The sequence below is a fragment of the Lithobates pipiens genome, unplaced genomic scaffold, assembly GCF_037356315.1.
Source record: "Lithobates pipiens isolate NorthernLeopardFrog02 unplaced genomic scaffold, aLitPip1_a1.2 Scaffold_1, whole genome shotgun sequence".
In the NCBI taxonomy this organism is placed as follows: domain Eukaryota; kingdom Metazoa; phylum Chordata; class Amphibia; order Anura; family Ranidae; genus Lithobates; species Lithobates pipiens.
The window spans coordinates 40,156,287-40,176,370 of NW_027507685.1; the positions used below are offsets into that span (position 1 = coordinate 40,156,287).

Consider the following 20,084-nt stretch of genomic DNA (forward strand, 5'->3'; position numbering starts at 1 on the left):
GCCTTGTTCACACCTATGCAGGTTGCAGTTTGCATATTCCAGGTGCATTTTGCATTGTTCAATACACGTTTTTGATCCATAAGTCTATGGAACCAAAAACCAGAAAAAAGTCCCAGGCCCTTTCCATGAAATGCACAGGTGTGAACACAGCCCATAGGAAACCATGTTAAATGGACTGCAGTGTGTTGCACTAAAAAAACACTGGGCTTAAAGGGCCAATTCTTTTGGCAGAAAAAAAAACGCTCATATAGAGCATTTTTGTACAGGCGTTTAAGAGCGTTTCGTTTTTTTTTTATGCCAGGAAACTGCTATCAGAAGGTTTTTTTCTTTCTGCCTTTAAACACTAAGCTTAAAGTGGTTGTAAACCCTTACAACCAACTTTGACCTACAGGTAAGCCTAGATTAAGGCTTACCTGTAGGTCCAAGAAATATCTCCTAAACCTACACGGTTTAGGAGATATTTGCCGAAAGACAGGCACCGCTGTCTACGGCGCATGCGCCGTAGACAGCGGCGCGCAGGCGCACTGAGCACGCCGCGGTCAACGGCGATATGCCGCGAGTGGCAGCTCCTGTGCGCATGCACGGGAGTGACGTCATCGCGGTTTCGCCGAATGACAGCGGCGGAGCGGCGAGACCCATCGAGAAGATGGATGCACCGGACTACAGGGGACAGCAGTGACATCGCTGGCTCCTGTGTCAGGTAAGTGACACATAATGGACTACTATGTGATGCATAGTAGTCCATTATGCTTTACCTTTGCAGGGATTGAAAGAGGAAGTAAACCCATCAGTAAACCCATCTTTAAAATATGCCTCTAAATGTCCTAATGTGCATGGACACATAGGATAACATTAAGCTGCTTATACAGGCAAAACGCTAAACTGCTCTAGAAGCAGTATTTGTTTAACCACTTGTGGCTCTCGTTTTGGGTGGATGTCATATGATGGCGCACACGAATGGCCACTCCCAGGCACCCACATTGTGTCCACACTGTGTTGTTAGGACACTGTGTAGCCCGATTCCTGTAAAGAGCCACTGACGATTGGCTGTGTCCAATCACAGCCGGTCACATATAAATACAGGTAATCGGCTCTCATCGCCTCACACTGACACTGAGTGTGCAGTGAGAAGAGCTGATCAGTGGCATCTCCTCGCAGGGGACAACAGGGCATGTAATCAGGGCACTAATCATCAGTACCCTGATTACAGTAAAGCCCCAAAAGTGCCACCAATCAGTGCCCATGAGTGCCAGCAATTAGTGCCTGTGAGTGCTCATCAATAAAACAAATCAGTGCCCATCGTGACACAAATTAGTACCCATTACTGGTGCCAGTCAGTGTTGCTGTTTAGTGCCTGCTCATCAATTCCTATCAGTGCTGCCCATCAGTGCCGCCCATTAGTGCCCCCCATTAGTGCCCACCAGTGCCGCCTATCAGTGCCCATCAGTGCTGCCTATCAGTGCTCATCAGTGCCAAATCTCAGTGCCATCAGTGCAGCATAATAGTGCCTCCTCATCAGTGCCACCTAATCATTGCCCATAAGTGCCCCCTCATGCCACCTCCTCGGCGCACATTAGTGAAGGAAAAAAAATACTTATTTACAAAATTTACTGACAGAAACCTTTATTTTTTTTTATTTTTTTATTTTTTTTTTAATTTTCAATTTATTTTTCAGTTTTTAGTAAAAAATAAAAAACTAGGCAGGGATTAAATACCACCAAAAGAAATCTCTATGTGTGAAGAAAATGGTAAAAATTTTGTATGGGTACAGTGTTGCATGACTGCACAATTGTCATTCAAAGTGACATTGTCACTGAAAGCTGAAAAATGACCTGGGCAGGAAGGGGGTGAACGTGCCCTGTATTGAGGTTGTTAAGGCAGTGTGCATGGGCCCTTGGCATTCTAGTTCAGCTGACAGAACTTTGTCAATGGTTGAAAATAGAGGCAGTTACAAAATGACAGTTATTCTGTAAAAGTGAACATGTACTCCATTAGGAATGTTTAAAAGGATACGTCTTTCCTAAAACTGTCCACAATCTAGTATAGGCTCTTATGTCTGCCATAGATTATGTACCGCAACTCCCTGCCTAATTTTATATTAGCTGAACATGATAACATTTCAGATGGTTTCTGGTAATCTGGGAACATTTTGTGCAGTGGGTGGCCCTGTTAGCACCCTACCACCTGACATCCTTCAACCCAAAAATTAAAGGAGCTGGTTGTTTCATTGTCAGCTTAACACTAACTGCAGCCAATCAACAGAGAGAGAGATGTATATAAATGATTGTAAATAAAGATAATACTTAGCAGTTTGGTCTGATAGAGCACCACATCCTTTGCACTGCTGTATTAATTGTACTAACAAAAGTGTGAAAACTGAAAAGTGGGGTAAAGCGCTGTGCCATAATGAGGTCATGAATGAACATAACTTAGGAACGTTAAAAAAAACACAATACTTTATTCCATGAATAATAAGGCATACAGGTTCAGAGAGACAGCCAACCAATTAATATTGTAGGGCCAAAAGATCCTGGGATATGATATACCTAAGTCGGGAGCCATGTGCATGAAACGGGAACTCCTAAATGGGTTGGAATGTCGGCTGGACTCTAGGCAGACTGATGGAGCTTGGAGAGTTATTTAATCCAGGGGTAAAACCCTGAGTGATCTCAGAGATAGAAGGAGCTGGTGATACCAGGGCAGATGGAGATCACTGAACGCTGGGACACCCAGAAGTGGCAGCCGCATGAGGAAGAGGAACCTATGGAATAAACTATTGTGTTTTTTAACATTCCAAAGTTACAGTATGTTCATTCATGGTCTCATGGGCACAAAGCTTTCAACCCACTTTTCTTTCTTGTCTCATTGGTCCATGAGTTTTGAGGGAGCAGTGGTCATAGTCTAGCCATTACTTTCTCCACTTGGACAGTTGTCCATGCACATGGGAATTTGTTTTTTACCACTAACAAAAGTGTGCCCTTTTCAGAACATGACATTTTGGGGATATAATAAACTGTGAAAAAGAGTTGTTAGTTTATGCAATATATGCAAAATAATTATGTAAATGGTATAACAGCAGGCAGTATGTGCATTGCATGGAGCATGACAGTGGGTATTATGTGTGGGAGATGGGTATGGAGGGTATGAAAAATAACATGAACAGTGTTGAATATGCAATCTGTGTGCTGGAGGTGGGATCTGACTGGAGAAAGACCAATCTGTGTGCTGGAGGTGGGATTTGACTGGAGAAAGACCAATTTGTGTGCTGGAGGTGGGGTCTGACTAGGGAAAAACAAATATAAGTGCTGGTGGTGGGATCTCGCTGAAGCATAGGCCAAGCTGTATTCCAGAGGTGGAATCTGACTTGGAAAGGACCAATCTGTGTTGGAGGCAGCATCTCACTGAGGAACATTCAATCTGTATTCTAGAGGTTGGATCTTACTGGAAAAATCAATCTGTGTGCTGGAGGTGGAAACTCACTAAGATAAAAATCAATCTGTATTCTGAAGATGGGATCACACTGGGGAAAGACCGGTCTATATGGTGGAGGAGGGATTTTGCTGAAGAAAGGCCAATCTGTGTGCTAGAGGAGGGATTTCACCAAGGAAAGACAAGTCTATGTGCTGGAGGTGGAATGGGACTGTGGAAAAACCAGGAAGAGACGGATTTGCACAGTGGGAAAGGAGAACTTACTTTTTGTGAAATATAGAATAAGATATATGATTGTTAATGAAGCTGACAAGACTTTTAGTGTTCCTGTCTGCACCAGGTCATGAACTCACTATGTGAAATGATTAGAACCTCACTAGGGGCATATTCATATAGCACCTGGAGTTCACGAAAAAAAAAAATCATTGCAGGTGAGTCTTCCAGGTAACACTGATTGATTGACCACCAGTGAATGCTGTGTAAGAAGTCTTGGCCCTGATTCACATCAGTACGGCTTTGAAATTGCGCTATTTCAGCGTGATTTCAAAGCCGCAAATCATTGCGATTTGAAACTCTGATTTCACTGTGGCTTGCGCCTTTACTTAAGAGAAGTCAGTGAAAGTCGCAATGATATTGCAAAAAAAGTAGTACAGTAGAACCTGACTTGAGTCGCAAAAATGTGAACGGTTCCATTACCATCAATAGTGTGCAACTTGCCATGCGATTTTGATCTGTCAAATGACAAATCGCACTGGTGTGAACCAGGGCTAAGTATTTGTCATTATAGACTGATGATGCTCTGATTACTTATATAGACCCACGCTAGTTTTTTCATTACTTTTTTTCATACATGGGCAAATTTGAATAGCATTCATGTTTCCGGGTAAACTAGGGAACGTCAAGTATTTTCCCAGTTCACGTAAAAGTGGAAAGTTGTATTAAAGTTGCGTGAAAATAGTAAAGTCAGATATTTGCAGCTAGCAGTACAAATGAGAAGGGCGAATCTCATTAAAGATACGTCTCCCTGTAGGCAGGTGCGGTCCTGAGATATGTCCACCCACATCCTGAAGTTATTGTACAGATTTATAAATACACCATGTGCTATTCTTATTCCTAAACAAGCTTTCAAATGGAATTGACTCCTTATAAACTAGAATTACCTTTGACATGATTTGTTCTAATTTATATTTCTACTGTTTACTAACCCAACTCATACATACTCATAACTGGATTATCTGTATGAGAGCCATTTTTTGTCCTGCTTCTTAAGCAGCTAATATCCCCATCAGCTGAGGCTCTGTGTAATACCAATGTGTATACTGAGACAAATCTGTAATGAATGAGGGAACTTGGCAAATATTTCCTAGATCTCATAAGCTAAATCCAGACAATAAAATATTCTAGAGCTATCTCCGATTTTGGATGGATCCCAATCTATTAGAATATTTTCGGAGCCGCGCGTATGGTTTAAAATAGTCTTGTCAATTATTTTTAGAGAACTGGTTTAAAAGCTTTCCACAATTCATTTTTCAATTTGCATTTCTCGTCTTTTTACATTGGCTTTATGGATTTTTGTCAAGAATAAAAAAATAAAAAATAAATGCCCTGAGCTTCCCAGATAGCAAGGATAACTTGCCACAAATTTGTGACACTTTTGAATTGTAAGTTAGTTAACTTTCTGCACATTTTAACTGGCATGTTGTACACTTGCAGAGCACTTGAAGCACAAGTTCTAGATGACACTTTTGCAATTTGTAGCAAATTTGTGTGGCAAGTCCATAGCTCCCAACTGTCCCTGATTTCAAGGGACTGTACCTGATTTGGAGCGATGCCCCTCATTCCTCCTCATTTGTCCCTCATTTTGGTTTAGATGTACAGTATCTCATAAAAATGAGTACACCCCTCACATTTTTGTAAATATTTATTATCTTTTTATTTGACAACACTGAAGTAATGACACTTTGCTACAGCTTGTATAACAGTGTAAATTTGCTGCCCCCTCAATATAGCTCAACACACAGCCATTAATGTCTAAACCGCTGGCAACAAAAGCAAGTACACCCCTATGTTAAAATGTCCAAACTGGCCCCAATTAGCCATTTTCCCTCCCCGGTGTCATGTGACTTGTTGGTGTTACAAGGTCTCAGGTGTGAATGGGGAGCAGGTGTGTTAAATTTGGTGATAACGCTCTCACTCTCTCATACTAGTCACTGGAAGTTCAATATGGCACCTCATGGCAAAGAACTCTCTGAGGATCTGAAAAAAAGAATTGTTGCTCTACATAAAGATTGCCTAGACTATAGGAAGATTGGCAAGACCCTGAAACTGAGCTGTAGCACAATGGCCAAGACAGCGTTTTAACAGGACAGGTTCCACTCACAACAGACTGACCCATACTCACTTTTGTGAGATACTGTATATAAAATGCACTTTTTATCTATCAAAAAGTGTTTTCCAGTGCTACACCTTTCACCTTATTTCTAAATTGCTGCATTTGTAAATTCCAAAAGCCAATATCAGGCTGGGTTCACACATCCAATTCACAATAGCAGGAGATATGGAGCTGGTTTGCATATCTCTGCAGCGGCTCTGGAGCAATTTGCACAGTCTGTACGTCTTTTGGTCCATTTCAGGTCCGAATTCAGGCCAAAATTCGGGCTGAAATCAGACCTGAAATGATGTATGAGGATGCACCGGATTCCTGCTGTGAGCCGATGCGTGTTCATATGTGAACACAGCCTAAAGGAGTAGTAGTGGTAAAAAAAGCACTTGTGGGTTTAACAAATATTGTTTTTTTTGTACAATCTTCCTTTAAGGGGGGCATGGCAAGGGGTGTGTCCTATGCCTGCATAATTTTTGCTGATAGGTGTCTCAAAAAGTTGGGAGGTATGGGCAAGTCTCTAGCAAGAGCAAAGTTACAGTGGTGAGTCTACAGCAAGAGCTCTGCAAGTCACAGTGACCCCTGTGGTGGGATGACTATTGCACAACATAACTGAACCAGAACTTGCAGCAGACTTGCAGAAAGTTGATCTGGAGTCATGCAATGCAGACTTGCTGCAATTGTGCAACAAACCTGTGAAGCCTGGCAAGTCTAGCAATAGCTTAGCAACTCATTTTCAGACTTGCAGCTCAATTGCTTGCTATCTGGGTCTATCATTTACAGCGTGGACGAAGATGGAATGGTTTGTGGGAGTTTCACATCATTAACAGCTGCATAAAATCAGATCAGCTACATAAGAGGATCAGCAGGTAGCAAAGCCTGGTTGAGTAATGAGCGAATACGGCTGCCTATGTGTACACACAGGTGAATTTTAAGCTGTACGCCCATACGCTAAACCATGCATATACATCCGTGTGCATGAGACTTAGATGCAGCAGCTAATGTACCTGAATGTAAACACACAGTGTGCATTATACTATTTCAAATTATTATATGCATTTATACACGTTTAGAAAGATACTATAACTGCATATAATCGCATGCCTGAATGAATGGGGCTTTAAAGTTGACCTAGCATTAGGTATACCTTCCATGCATGCTAAGTAATAAGTAAACACATTCTTGTATTTATTACCTCTTAGCCCTTGTACACACGGTCGGACATTCTTACGGAAAATGTCTGATCGGACTGTGTTGTCGGATAATCCGACTGTGTGTGGGCTCCATCGGACTGTTTCCGTCGGAATATCCGACGGACCAAGTTTTCCAGCTTGGCTATAAAACTTTCCGACAACATGATCCGATCGGACCTTGTCGTGGAAAATTCTTATCAGACAAAGTGCCACGCATGCTCAGATCAAATTCCTACACCAAAGCTATTGGCTACTAGCCTGAACATAGTCCCGTCGTAACGAAATGACGTCATCACGTTCTGAACGATCGGACATTCCGACAACTTTGTCCGACCGTGTGTATGCAACAGTTCGGACAAAATCTTTCAGACAAAATCCAACGGATTTGGTTGTCGGAATGTCCGACCATGGGTACAAGGGCTTATGCTGGCCATACACTATACAAAATATCGTTCAAACTTGCTTTCGAAAAACGAACACTCGGACATGAGAACAAACGATTGTGCCGTCACATATTAACAGAATTTAGATCGATAAATACTTCAATGGACATAAATTAATCAGTTTTTCTCTTTCAGTACATTTTAATTGAAATTTTTTAAGGAATACAGTGTATAACTACTGTCAGATATAACGATAAACAAGTTTATCCTTTAGGGCCGGTTCACACTGGGGGCGATGCGAGGCGACAGGACTTGCCTCGCCGCGACCTGACAAGTCGCCCCCGTTCTGTACAATGGAACCGTTCTGACTCAGAAAAAAGGTTCCTGTACTACTTTTGGGCGACCTCGGGGCGACTTGCATTGACTTCTATACAGAAGTCATTTGCAAGTCGCCGCTGAGGTCGCGGCAGGTCGCGGCGAGGCAAGTCGGTGTCGCCTCGCATCGCCCCCTGTGTGAACCGGGCCATAAAGAGGAAGTAAACCCTGATGAGTTTACTTCCTCTTTTATTCCCTGCAAAGGCAAAGCATAATGGACTACTATGCATCGCATAGTAGTCCATTATGTGTCACTTACCTGACACAGGAGCCAGCGATGCGCCGTAGACAGCGGTGCCTGTTTTCGGGCAAATATCTCCTAAACCATATAGGTTTAGGAGATATTTCTTGGACCTACAGGTAAGCCTTAATCTAGGCTTACCTGTAGGTCAAAGGGGTTTGTAAGCATTTACAACCACTTTAAGTCGGTAGCATACCTGCGGCCCAGTATGGCTATGAATGCAGCCCAATACAAAATTGTAAACTTACATAAAAATGTTGATTTTTTTTTTTTATACGTTGACACTTTTCACAATCACACCTCATTCATATCATCAGTTTTCTGCACCACTTATATTTGTGAGCAACTGTTTTCAAAGATGAAGCGCAAGACGAGCAAAATCAAAACCAAAATATTCAATGAGCATCTTAAGAATTCAGTGAGAATTGCTACTACATCCCTCAAACCAGATATTGATGCTTTATGTTATCAAAAACAGTGTCAAATATCAAACTAGTTTTATGTTGACCTTTTTTACTTTTATAATAAAAAATATGAAAAAAATAAATAAATGTTAATTTTCAGACAGGTATATTATCTATATCAGTGATCGTCAGCTTGTAATCTGCCCGACTTTTTCTGCTCATCAGCTATCCTTATTATGTTTGTATTAGATGTGTGGCCCAAGACAATTCCTCTTCTTCCAAAGGTCTGCCCCCCTGTTGTAAAGTTTCACCTTGTGATTTGTAAAAAAAAAAAGAGAAAAAAAGTAAAGGCCCGTACACACGATCGGACTTTTTGACAACAAACATGCAAATTAGCTGTTTTGTACGCTCCATCGGACAAACTTTTTCTGTTTTCATCGGACTTTTGTTGGCTGTGCAAACGGACAAACTTTTTGACAACATAAGTCCGATGGAGCAAAGTGCGATCGTGTGTACGCAAAACCATCGGACTTTTGTACAAGGTACAAACACGCATGCTCAAAACCAGTGCTAAAGATCAGACTACAATACAGAAGTTGACCAAAGGTGGCGCTGGAGTAATTGAACATCCTCTTTTGAAGTGTCATCAGTACGTTGAAACATCACTACATTCGTGTTTGTTGCCTAAAAAGTCCTGCCGTGTGTATGTAATACAAACTTGTGGACTACGCCCTTTGTACAAACGTCCACGGGAAAGTTTGTACAAAGTCCGATCGTGTGTATGAGGCTTTAGAATGTTGCAGCCTGATCATTAAGAAAGTGTTTCATCCTGCTGGCAGCAGACTGATTACAGCATCTCAGCCTAGGTAAAGTCATTTGACTCTGTAAAGTTACTTGATTGGCCCTTAATAGCTTTTTAAAAATAAAAAGGTAGAGGTTAAAAAAAAACTTGAAATTTTTCATGTTACATCCAAAAACGTAAATGTATTTAATTGGGATTTTATGTGATAGACCAACACAAAGTGGCACATAATTGTGAAGTGGAAGGAACATGATAAATGGTTTTCAAAATGTTTTACAAATAAATATCTGAAAAGTATATTCAGCCCCCTTTACTCTGTGGGGGGGGGGACACAGCAAACATGTGGAAATAGGTGCTCTAGTCAGGTGAGACCAAAATGGAACTTCTTGGTCTAAAAGCAAAACGCTATGTGTGTCTGAAAACTAACACTGCACATTACCCTGAGCACACCATCCCCACTGTGATACATGGTGGTGACAGCATCATGTTGTGGAGATACTTTTCTTCAGCAGGGACAAGGAAGCTGATCTGAGTTGATGGGAACATGGATGGAGCCATATACAGGACAATCTGAAAGCCTGTTAAGAGTCTGCAAAAGACTTGAGACTGGGGAGGAGCTTCACCTTCCAGCAGGGCAATGACCCTAAACATGCAGCCAAAGCTAGAATGGAATGGTTCAGGGATCTCCAAACTACAGCCATCCAGCTGTTGCAGAACTACATATGCCATGAGGCATTGTAAAACTGTGACATTCACAGACATGACTAGGCATGATGGGAATTGCAGTTCCCAAACAACTTGAGGGCCACAATTTGGACACCCCATCAAAGCATATTTATGTGTTAGAATGGCCCAGTCAAAGTCCAGACCTAAATCCAATTGAGAATCTGTGGCAAGACTTGAAAATTCTGCTCACACATGCTCTCCATCCAATCTGACAGAGCTTGAGCTATTCTGCAAAGAAGAATGGGCAAAATTTCACTCTCTAGATCAGTGGTCATCAACCCTGTCCTCAGGGCCCACCAACAGGCCAGGTTTGCAAGATAACTGAAATACATCCCCAGTGATATAATTTGCTGCTCAGTGATTGCAGTATTCTAGTCTGCATCTTCCCAAGTTAATACATAAAACCTGGCCTGTTAGTGTGCCCTGAGGACAGGGTTGATGACCACTGCTCTAGATGTGCAAAGCTGGTAGAGACATGCAGACTTACAGCTGTAATTGCAGCGAAATGTGGTTCTACAAAGTATTGACTCAGGAGGCTGAATACAAATGCACGCCACACTTTTCGCATATTTATTTGTAAAAAATATGGAAAACCATTTATCATTTTCCTTCCACTTCACAATTATGTGTCACTTTGTGTTGGTCTATCACATAAAATACCTTTACGTTGTTGGTTGTAACACGACAAAATGTGGAAAATATCAAAGGGTATGAATACTTTTTCAAGGCACTGTATATACTGTTACTGTATATCATGATATGGTAGGAATTTATCATGCAGACTGTACTGTATAGTTATTGAAACTTCCATTCTAAAATCAACTGAACAGACTTATCTCACCTCCCTGACTGATTAAAATCTTTACCTATAAGTGGAAAAATCACAGGTTTTTTTTATCCTTGTTTTTTAAAATTTTCATTAAATTCTGTAAAAAAAAGTTACAAAGTTTTTTAAATTATGTTATATAATTTACATAGGTGGTCGGGGGAAGGATAACGGCTGGATCATCACATTTCCTGAAAACACCACGTTCCATGAAGTTCCCGAGGGTGTTCTAAAAACTGTTTTAACTTATCTGACCTACATTCCAAGGTACAGATCACAATACTTTAATAAGAGCTTTTAGATCTTTAGACATTTGGTTATAATGCCCTTTTATAGTTGCGAGCACGAAAGGTCAGCCATACAAATTATAATGGACTTTTAGAAGTAAATGTTTAGACTGTGCCTTCTGGTGAATGCACTCAGTGCATGAAAGTGTCACCGAGCTTTAGATAACCGCGTGACATTACAGTAACATAAAACCATATCGCTATTTTAGTACCTTCATATTAGACCTATTTTAGAAAATAAAATCTGGGAATGAACACAGCTAAATATCTTATTGATCTAAAGCAGAGCTCTGACTGTATGTGCCAAATTGCAAAACCATCTAATGTCAGTCTCAAAGCTAATTCTGCTAGACCAACCTTCCTCCACCAGGGTGCCATGGAACCCTAGGCTCCACTTGGGATTGCTACAGGGTTCCTTGAGCAATGAGTGGATTGATCTCCATTCTCCAACCTACACTGATCAACAATGTCAGCGGGCATATCAACACTAACCACTAATATCAGGGGATACCACAATTTTTACTGTTTGTGTTTCTTTTCTGGTATTTATAATTTAAAGATTATTAATGTACTGCAAATGTTGTTGTATAGTGCATGAGGGTATAAACATGATATTTATCAAATACGCTCTGTATGCCATATTTTTGATCACTATATTTAAAATAATTTACAGTTTAGCCATAATGCTAATGTACCAATAACTGTAGGTAAAATCATTTTTAGCAGGGTATCCTCAAGACCTATAGACTACTTTCACACTAGGGCGTTGGGGGTCATCATTTTAGTGGCGCTAATTGGCCGCTAGCGGGCGCATTTAACCCTCGCTAGCAGCCAAAAAGGGTTAAAACCGCCTGCAAAGTGCCTCTGCAGTGGCTCATTACCAGCGGCTTGATTGAAATCAATGGGCAGGGGTGCTTTAGGATCGGTGTGTACACCGCTACTACAGCGCTGCAAGGATGCTGCTGCAGGACTTTTTTTTATCATCCTGCAAGCTCACCACTCCAGTGGGAAAACACTCGGGCTTTCACACTGGAGTGAGAGGATAGGCTCTTTAAAGGCAATATTAGTGCTATAGCGCCTGTAAAGCGCCTCCAGGGTGAAAGCAGCCATAATGATTTTGAGGGTTCCTTGGAGTATAATGTTTGAGAAAGGCTGCTTTTGTATACAGAATTCTAATTTATTTCATAACTACACTATAAATACTGTACATACTTGCATAATCCACCAGAAAGGGGTTAGCATCCATGTCCCCAGGCCCTTTACCAATCACTTAGGCTGTTATGGATTTAATATAGTTACAGTATTGAGATAAAAAACATTGTTAATAAGATAAGATGTTTGTGTGGGCGGTAACGCGTTTCGGAGCATGCACAGCGCCTTTCTCTTTCCTTCATGGGATAAAATACTTTTGTGGTCAAAACAGTTACAAAAAATGGTACCAGGCAGGGATGCCCGCTTTCACCGATCTTATTTATACTCTCTCTTGAGCCCTTCGTTAGGAAGGTCTGGGCGGCACAAGTCATCCAGGGATTTATAATTGCAAACACGGAATTTAAGATAGCTGCTTACGCCGATGACCTGTTATTTTTTCTGACGAAGCCACTTACATCAATCCCCAATCTGCTGAAGGAATTCTCCATATAGGGATACGTTTCTTATATAAAAATTAACTACACAAAGTCAGAGGCGATGAATATCACTCTACCAGAAGACACTAAAAAAGGTACAATCCAATAGCACCTTTAAATGGGAGACCTCGGCGCTAAAGTACTTAGGCATATGTTTGACTCCGCAGCTGAACCAAATCTTTGACAGGAACTTCTTGCCTGTGCTTAAAACCATAGGTAGGGAGCTACTCTCATGGCATGCAAATAAGAACTTTTCCTGGTTCGGCAGGGCAGCCATATGTAAAATGTCAATTTTGCCCAGAGTTCTCTACCTGTTCCGAACCCTGCCCATGAGGATCCCACAAAGTTTTTTTTAAAAACTACAATCGATCCAACTTGACTTTATTTGGGCACACAAACGCCCTAGGATCCAATTTGACCTTATAACCAGACCAAAAGAAAGAGGGGGAATGGGTCTATCCGACTACAGAAAATACTATTATGCTTCCCACATTACTAGGATTGTTGATTGGAATTGCCACCGGAGTCTTAAGGATTGGGTTCCCCTAGAAAACGAATTGAGTCAGATTCCCCTGAGATTCTCCCCTTGGATGCCCTTAAAGAGTTACCCACCTACCTTGCAGCAACACCCCATACTACATGCCACTCTATCGATCTTTCACACACTAACAAAACTTTTCGGTCTTTCCACACCTCTAAGCCCACTTACGCCTCTTAAAAACAACCCGGACTTCCCACCAGGAATGGGGAACCATGCGCTGGAGGTTCCAGACATGGACATGCCCTTACTGGCCAAACACTGTTTTAAAAATGACCTGATTAAAGACTACGGCGAACTGAGGGTGGATGGTTGTGTTCGGGATCTCCGGTGGTGGACATACTTTCAAATACGTAGTTATGTCAATAACACTAACCATAAGACACACTTCACCAGACAACTGACAGACATGGAATCGGTGTGCCTGGAGGGAGCTCCAGTGCAAAAAGCCACCTTGTTAGCTTACACGTGGTTACAAAACTCGACACAACAAGCCTTGGACATATTCCGATTGAGCTTGTCTAGAGAGCTTAACGTAGAGCTTACAGATAGACAATGGCAGATGGCGTGCATATTCGCACACAAATGTTCCTTGAGCACCAGAACGCAGGAAACAGCATACAAATTGCTAACGCAGTGGTATGCCACAGCTGCTAAACTGCATAAATGGTACCCCCAGGAATCCAATCTGTGCTGCCGTTGTAAGAAGGAAGAGGGCACTATTCTCCCCTTATGGTGGCAATGTCCCTTAATAGTGCCATTCTGGTCTGAGGTGACCGAAATTATCCGCCATATAACGGAAACCTCACTGGTGATGGACGCGGCATGCTGTTTGCTCCCATGTCAATAGTTTCTCATTTCCAAAGTATAAGAAATCTCTCTCTAAACATCTGCTGAACGCAGCCAAATCTCTCATACCACTTTATTGGAAATCTACCAATGTCCCCTCCATTAAGGAGTGGCTACACAGGATTACAGATGTTCGTGACATGGAGGAGACAATTGCACAGTCTAATGATGCGGTCCAAAGATTTCACCAGACATGGACTCCCTGGTTTGCCTTTAGATGTTCGCAGGAGTATGAGAATCTTAGAGCATCTGTGGCTGTCTGAGAAGGCTCATACTTTCTCTATTGAGGGACTCTCAATTATATATTAGGCCGCACTAAAACTCAGCCTCGAATGCCAGAGGACTACAAACCCGGGGCACACTTCTCAAAATATCAGCATCCACAGAACTCATCCCCAAATTACCAGGCCCGGTATTACTCCACCTCCCGAGCCTGCAAACAACGAGTTCAACGACAGACACTTCTGAACCAGAAATATTGATATGTCTATGCTAAAACACACAGTTACTTGTCCTTTACTTTTCTCATTTCATTTCTTTACACCCATACTTCTCCCCCACATCTCCCCTTGTCCCCCATCTGGGGTTCCAGTACCCTAACACACTAACTGCTATATCCTGATTTACACCCCCCACCCCACACCCACTAAACCCACCATAATGAAACGTAAGGTAATGATAGTGAAATAACCAGGAAAAGATTCTGGGTATGTTTGATTGAATGAACTACAATTAGTTTGTACATCAGCCATTTAGTTTATAAGAAGGAAGAGGAGAACTGAAAATGTAAACCTTCTAAATCAGAATCTAGATGTTGTTTTCTTTCTTATTTGTCTCATATAGTAGGGACTGGGCATTGTATCACCCAAACCTGCTACCATTGTTCATTTGTCAAATGTTACTTGTATTACCTTCAATAAACACTTTTGAATGGAAAAAAAACAGTTACAAAAACCTTGTTTTGTCTATAATTTTTTAACCTGGAATAATTAGTTTTAGCATTTGTTAATTAATAATAAACTGTAACATTTGTCAAACATGTTTTCTTTGCTTTCTAGTAAACTTGAGAATGATGTAAAATTCATAATCATATTGGACAGAAGATTGGATACATGGACGTCTGTAAAACTGACTCTCCAGAAATTATCTGTAAGTCACAAACATAATAATTTCATACTTTGTTGTCATATGTCATAATGCAATTTTCAGAAGTACTGTATCTGACAAAGATTGTTTGGAGGTATGCCATGTCACGGTGAACTGTGATGCATATACAATGTTTGTAAAAGGGTACAGAGCTCAGAATTACTGCACAAGTTTGGTAGGTAAATTGTTTGGGAATTTTCTGAATTTCTTGTTAAGGGTGTATGAGTGCCCTTTTCCTTGTTTCCAAAGTATTGTTTTAGTCAGGATTCTCTTGTTACATAGTTACATAGTTATATAGTAGGTGAGGTTGAAAAAAGTCCATCAAGTCCAACCTATGCGTGTGATTATATGTCAGTATTAGATTGTATATCCCTGTATGTTGTGGTCGTTCAGGTGCTTATCTAATAGTTTCTTGAAACTATAGATGCCCCCCGCTGAGACCACCGCCTGTGGAAGGGAATTCCACATCCTTGCCGCTCTTACAGTATAAAATCATATATGCAGTTTAAGGTTAAATCTCATTTCTTCTCATTTTAATGAGTGGCCACGAGTCTTGTTAAACTCCCTTCCGTGAAAAAGTTTTATCCCTATTGTGGGGTCTCCAGTATGGTATTTGTATATTGAAATCATACCCCCTCTCAAGTGTCTCTTCTCCAGAGAGAATACGTTTAGTGCTCGCAACCTTTCCTCATAACTAATATCCTCCGGCCTTCTTTGTACTCGCTCCATTTCCAGTACATCCTTCCTGAGGACTGATGCCCAGAACTGGACATCATACTCTAGGTGCGGCTGGACCAGAGTCTTGTAGAGTGGAAGAATTATCGTTTTATCTCTAGAGTCAATCCCCTTTTTAATGCATGCCAATATTCTGTTTGCTTTGTTAGCAGCAGCTTGACATTGCATGCCATTGCTGACAGGGGAGGGCTGGCAGGCTTAGGCCAGGGGGGCAAGTCCTGTCAAGTGGCCCATTGAACTACCGAATCAGCTCACTGAGGGCCTTATTCAAAGCAGAAAAACCAAAATGCAATGCAGGCCCATTAGGGGCACCAGGGCGCCGCCCCCTCTCTCCTCTCCACCCCCTATATGTATCGTGCTGCAATTCACCTGCTGCCTGACCCACCAATAAGATGGGGTAAGTGGCAGGCATGCAGAGGGCGGGTGTCCTCCCAGATCAGTCCGCACCACTGACCGGGGGGTCTAGGAGGTGACTGTGTGTGTCTGTGCTGCTGGCCGTGCGTGCCGGAGGGGGGGGGATTGGTTGGGCTAGTCCCCTGGTGAGGGTGTTAGATATGTCCGCTGGTGGGGGGGAGGGTGTTAGATAAGTCCGCTGGTGGGGGGGAGGGTGTTAGATAAGTCCGCTGGTGGGGGGGAGGGTGTTAGATAAGTCCGCTGGTGGGGAGGAGGGTGTTAGATAAGTCCGCTGGTGGGGGGGAGGGTGTTAGATAAGTCCGCTGGTGGGGAGAGGGTGCTAGAGAAAAACCAAAAGCAGCCACTGCCAAAATTTTAAATTGTCATGATGGTTATGCTATTAGAGGTGCGCATCTTCACTGGCCTCACGATTCGATTTGATTACGATTATCATGTCAACGATTCGATTCCGCGATGCATCATGGTTACTGTGCGCGGTTTTCTTAAAAAAAAATTCAAGCAGTCAGGAGAACTTAATTTTCTTATTTTATATGTTCTTAAAAAAAAAACAACACTCCGTGCATGCAGCAAAGTCTAATCACAGCAGACAACTTAGTTCCAGTTCCAACCTCCCCCACCAAAAAAAAAATATATACTACAGGAGTTGATCAGAGACTGCAAACATACTACAGGAGATGATCAGAGACTGCAGACATAGTACAGGAGATGATCAGAGACTGCAGACATAGTACAGGAGATGATCAGAGACTGCAGATGTAGTACAGGAGATGATCAGAGACTGCAGACATAGTACAGGAGATGATCAGAGACTGCAGACATAGTACAGGAGATGATCAGAGACTGCAGACATAGTACAGGAGATGATCAGAGACTGCAGACATAGTACAGGAGATGATCAGAGACTGCAGACATAGTACAGGAGATGATCAGAGACTGCAGATGTAGTACAGGAGATGATCAGAGGCTGCAGACACAGTACAGGAGATGATCAGAGACTGCAGACATACTACAGGAGATGGTCAGAGACTGCAGACATAGTACAGGAGATGATCAGAGACTGCAGACATAGTACAGGAGATGATCAGAGACTGCAGACATACTACAGGAGATGGTCAGAGACTGCAGGCATAGTACAGGAGATGATCAGAGACTGCAGACATACTACAGGAGATGATCAGAGACTGCAGACGTAGTACAGGAGGTGATCAGAGACTGCAGACATAGTACAAGAGATGATCAGAGACTGCAGACATAGTACAGGAGATGATCAGAGACTGCAGACGTAGTATAGGAGATGATCAGAGACTGCAGACGTAGTACAGGAGATGATCAGAGACTGCAGACATACTACAGGAGATGGTCAGAGACTGCAGACATACTACAGGAGATGGTCAGAGACTGCAGACATAGTACAGGAGATGGTCAGAGACTGCAGACGTAGTACAGGAGGTGATCAGAGACTGCAGACGTACTACAGGAGATGATCAGAGACTGCAGACATAGTACAGGAGATGATCAGAGACTGCAGACATACTACAGGAGATGGTCAGAGACTGCAGACATACTACAGGAGATGGTCAGAGACTGCAGACATAGTACAGGAGATAATCAGAGACTGCAGACATAGTACAGGAGATGATCAGAGACTGCAGACGTAGTACAAGAGATGATCAGAGACTGCAGACATAGTACAGGAGATGATCAGACTGCAGACATACTACAGGAGATGATCAGAGACTGCAGACATACTACAGGAGATGATCAGAGACTGCAGACGTAGTACAGGAGATGATCAGAGACTGCAGACATAGTACAGGAGATGATCAGAGACTGCAGACATAGTACAGGAGATGATCAGAGACTGCAGACATAGTACAGGAGATGATCAGAGACTGCAGACATAGTACAGGAGATGATCAGACTGCAGACATACTACAGGAGATGATCAGAGACTGCAGACATACTACAGGAGATGATCAGAGACTGCAGACGTAGTACAGGAGATGATCAGAGACTGCAGACATAGTACAGGAGATGATCAGAGACTGCAGACGTAGTACAGGAGATGATCAGAGACTGCAGACAAAGTACAGGAGATGATCAGAGACTGCAGACATACTACAGGAGATGGTCAGAGACTGCAGACATACTACAGGAGATGATCAGAGACTTCAGACATAGTACAGAAGATGATCAGAGACTGCAGACATAGTACAAGAGATGATCAGAGACTGCAGACATAGTACAGGAGATGATCAGAGACTGCAGACATGATACAGGAGATGATCAGAGACTGCAGACATACTACAGGAGATGATCAGAGACTGCAGACATACTACAGGAGATGATCAGAGACAGCAGACATACTACAGGAGGTGATCAGAGACAGCAGACAGACCACAGGAGATGATCAGAGACTGCAGACGTAGTACAGGAGATGATCAGAGACTGCAGACATAGTACAGGAGATGATCAGAGACTGCAGACATACTACAGGAGATGGTCAGAGACTGCAGACATACTACAGGAGATGGTCAGAGACTGCAGACATAGTACAGGAGATGATCAGAGACTGCAGACATAGTACAGGAGATGATCAGAGACTGCAGACGTAGTACAGGAGGTGATCAGAGACTGCAGACATAGTACAAGAGATGATCAGAGACTGCAGACATAGTACAGGAGATGATCAGACTGCAGACATACTACAGGAGATGATCAGAGACTGCAGACATACTACAGGAGATGATCAGAGACTGCAGACGTAGTACAGGAGATGATCAGAGACTGCAGACATAGTACAAGAGATGATCAGAGACTGCAGACATAGTACAGGAGATGATCAGAGACTGCAGACATACTACAGGAGATGATCAGAGACTGCAGACATGATACAGGAGATGATCAGAGACTGCAGACATACTACAGGAGTTGATCAGAGACTGCAGACATACTACAGGAGATGATCAGAGACAGCAGACAGACCGCAGGAGATGATCAGAGACTGCAGACATAGTACAGGAGATGATCAGAGACTGCAGACATACTACAGGAGATGATCAGAGACTGCAGACGTAGTACAGGAGATGATCAGAGACAGCAGACATAGTACAAGAGATGATCAGAGACTGCAGACGTAGTACAGGAGATGATCAGAGACTGCAGACGTAGTACAGGAGATGATCAGAGACTGCAGACATAGTACAGGAGGTGATCAGAGACTGCAGACATAGTACAGGAGGTGATCAGAGACTGCAGACATAGTACAGGAGACGATCAGAGACTGCAGACATACTACAGGAGATGATCAGAGACTGCAGACATACTACAGGAGATGGTCAGAGACTGCAGACATACTACAGGAGATGATCAGAGACTTCAGACATAGTACAGAAGATGATCAGAGACTGCAGACATAGTACAGGAGATGATCAGAGACTGCAGACATACTACAGGAGATGATCAGAGACTGCAGACGTAGTACAGGAGATGATCAGAGACAGCAGACATAGTACAAGAGATGATCAGAGACTGCAGACGTAGTACAGGAGATGATCAGAGACTGCAGACGTAGTACAGGAGATGATCAGAGACTGCAGACATAGTACAGGAGGTGATCAGAGACTGCAGACATAGTACAGGAGGTGATCAGAGACTGCAGACATAGTACAGGAGATGATCAGAGACTGCAGACATACTACAGGAGATGATCAGAGACTGCAGACATA

At 42.5% G+C, this 20,084-nt stretch overlaps 1 protein-coding gene across 7 annotated transcripts in view; it reads left to right on the top strand.

Moving 5' to 3' along the window:
- The window catches only part of MCF2 (MCF.2 cell line derived transforming sequence), a 296,431-nt gene that overhangs the window by 73,867 nt on the left and 202,480 nt on the right, over nucleotides 1-20,084 (top strand). For 6 of the 7 annotated variants that reach the window (XR_013277191.1, XR_013277215.1, XM_077490004.1 and 3 more), the window contains exons 3-4: nucleotides 10,912-11,026; nucleotides 15,120-15,210. Coding sequence is in view for 4 of the 7 variants with exons in the window: in XM_077490004.1 (XP_077346130.1) it covers nucleotides 10,912-11,026; nucleotides 15,120-15,210 (206 nt within the window). In the remaining 3 variants the exon portion in view is untranslated. The remainder of the gene's footprint in view (nucleotides 1-10,911; nucleotides 11,027-15,119; nucleotides 15,211-20,084) is intronic. The other variant, XM_077490286.1, reaches the window with a different exon arrangement.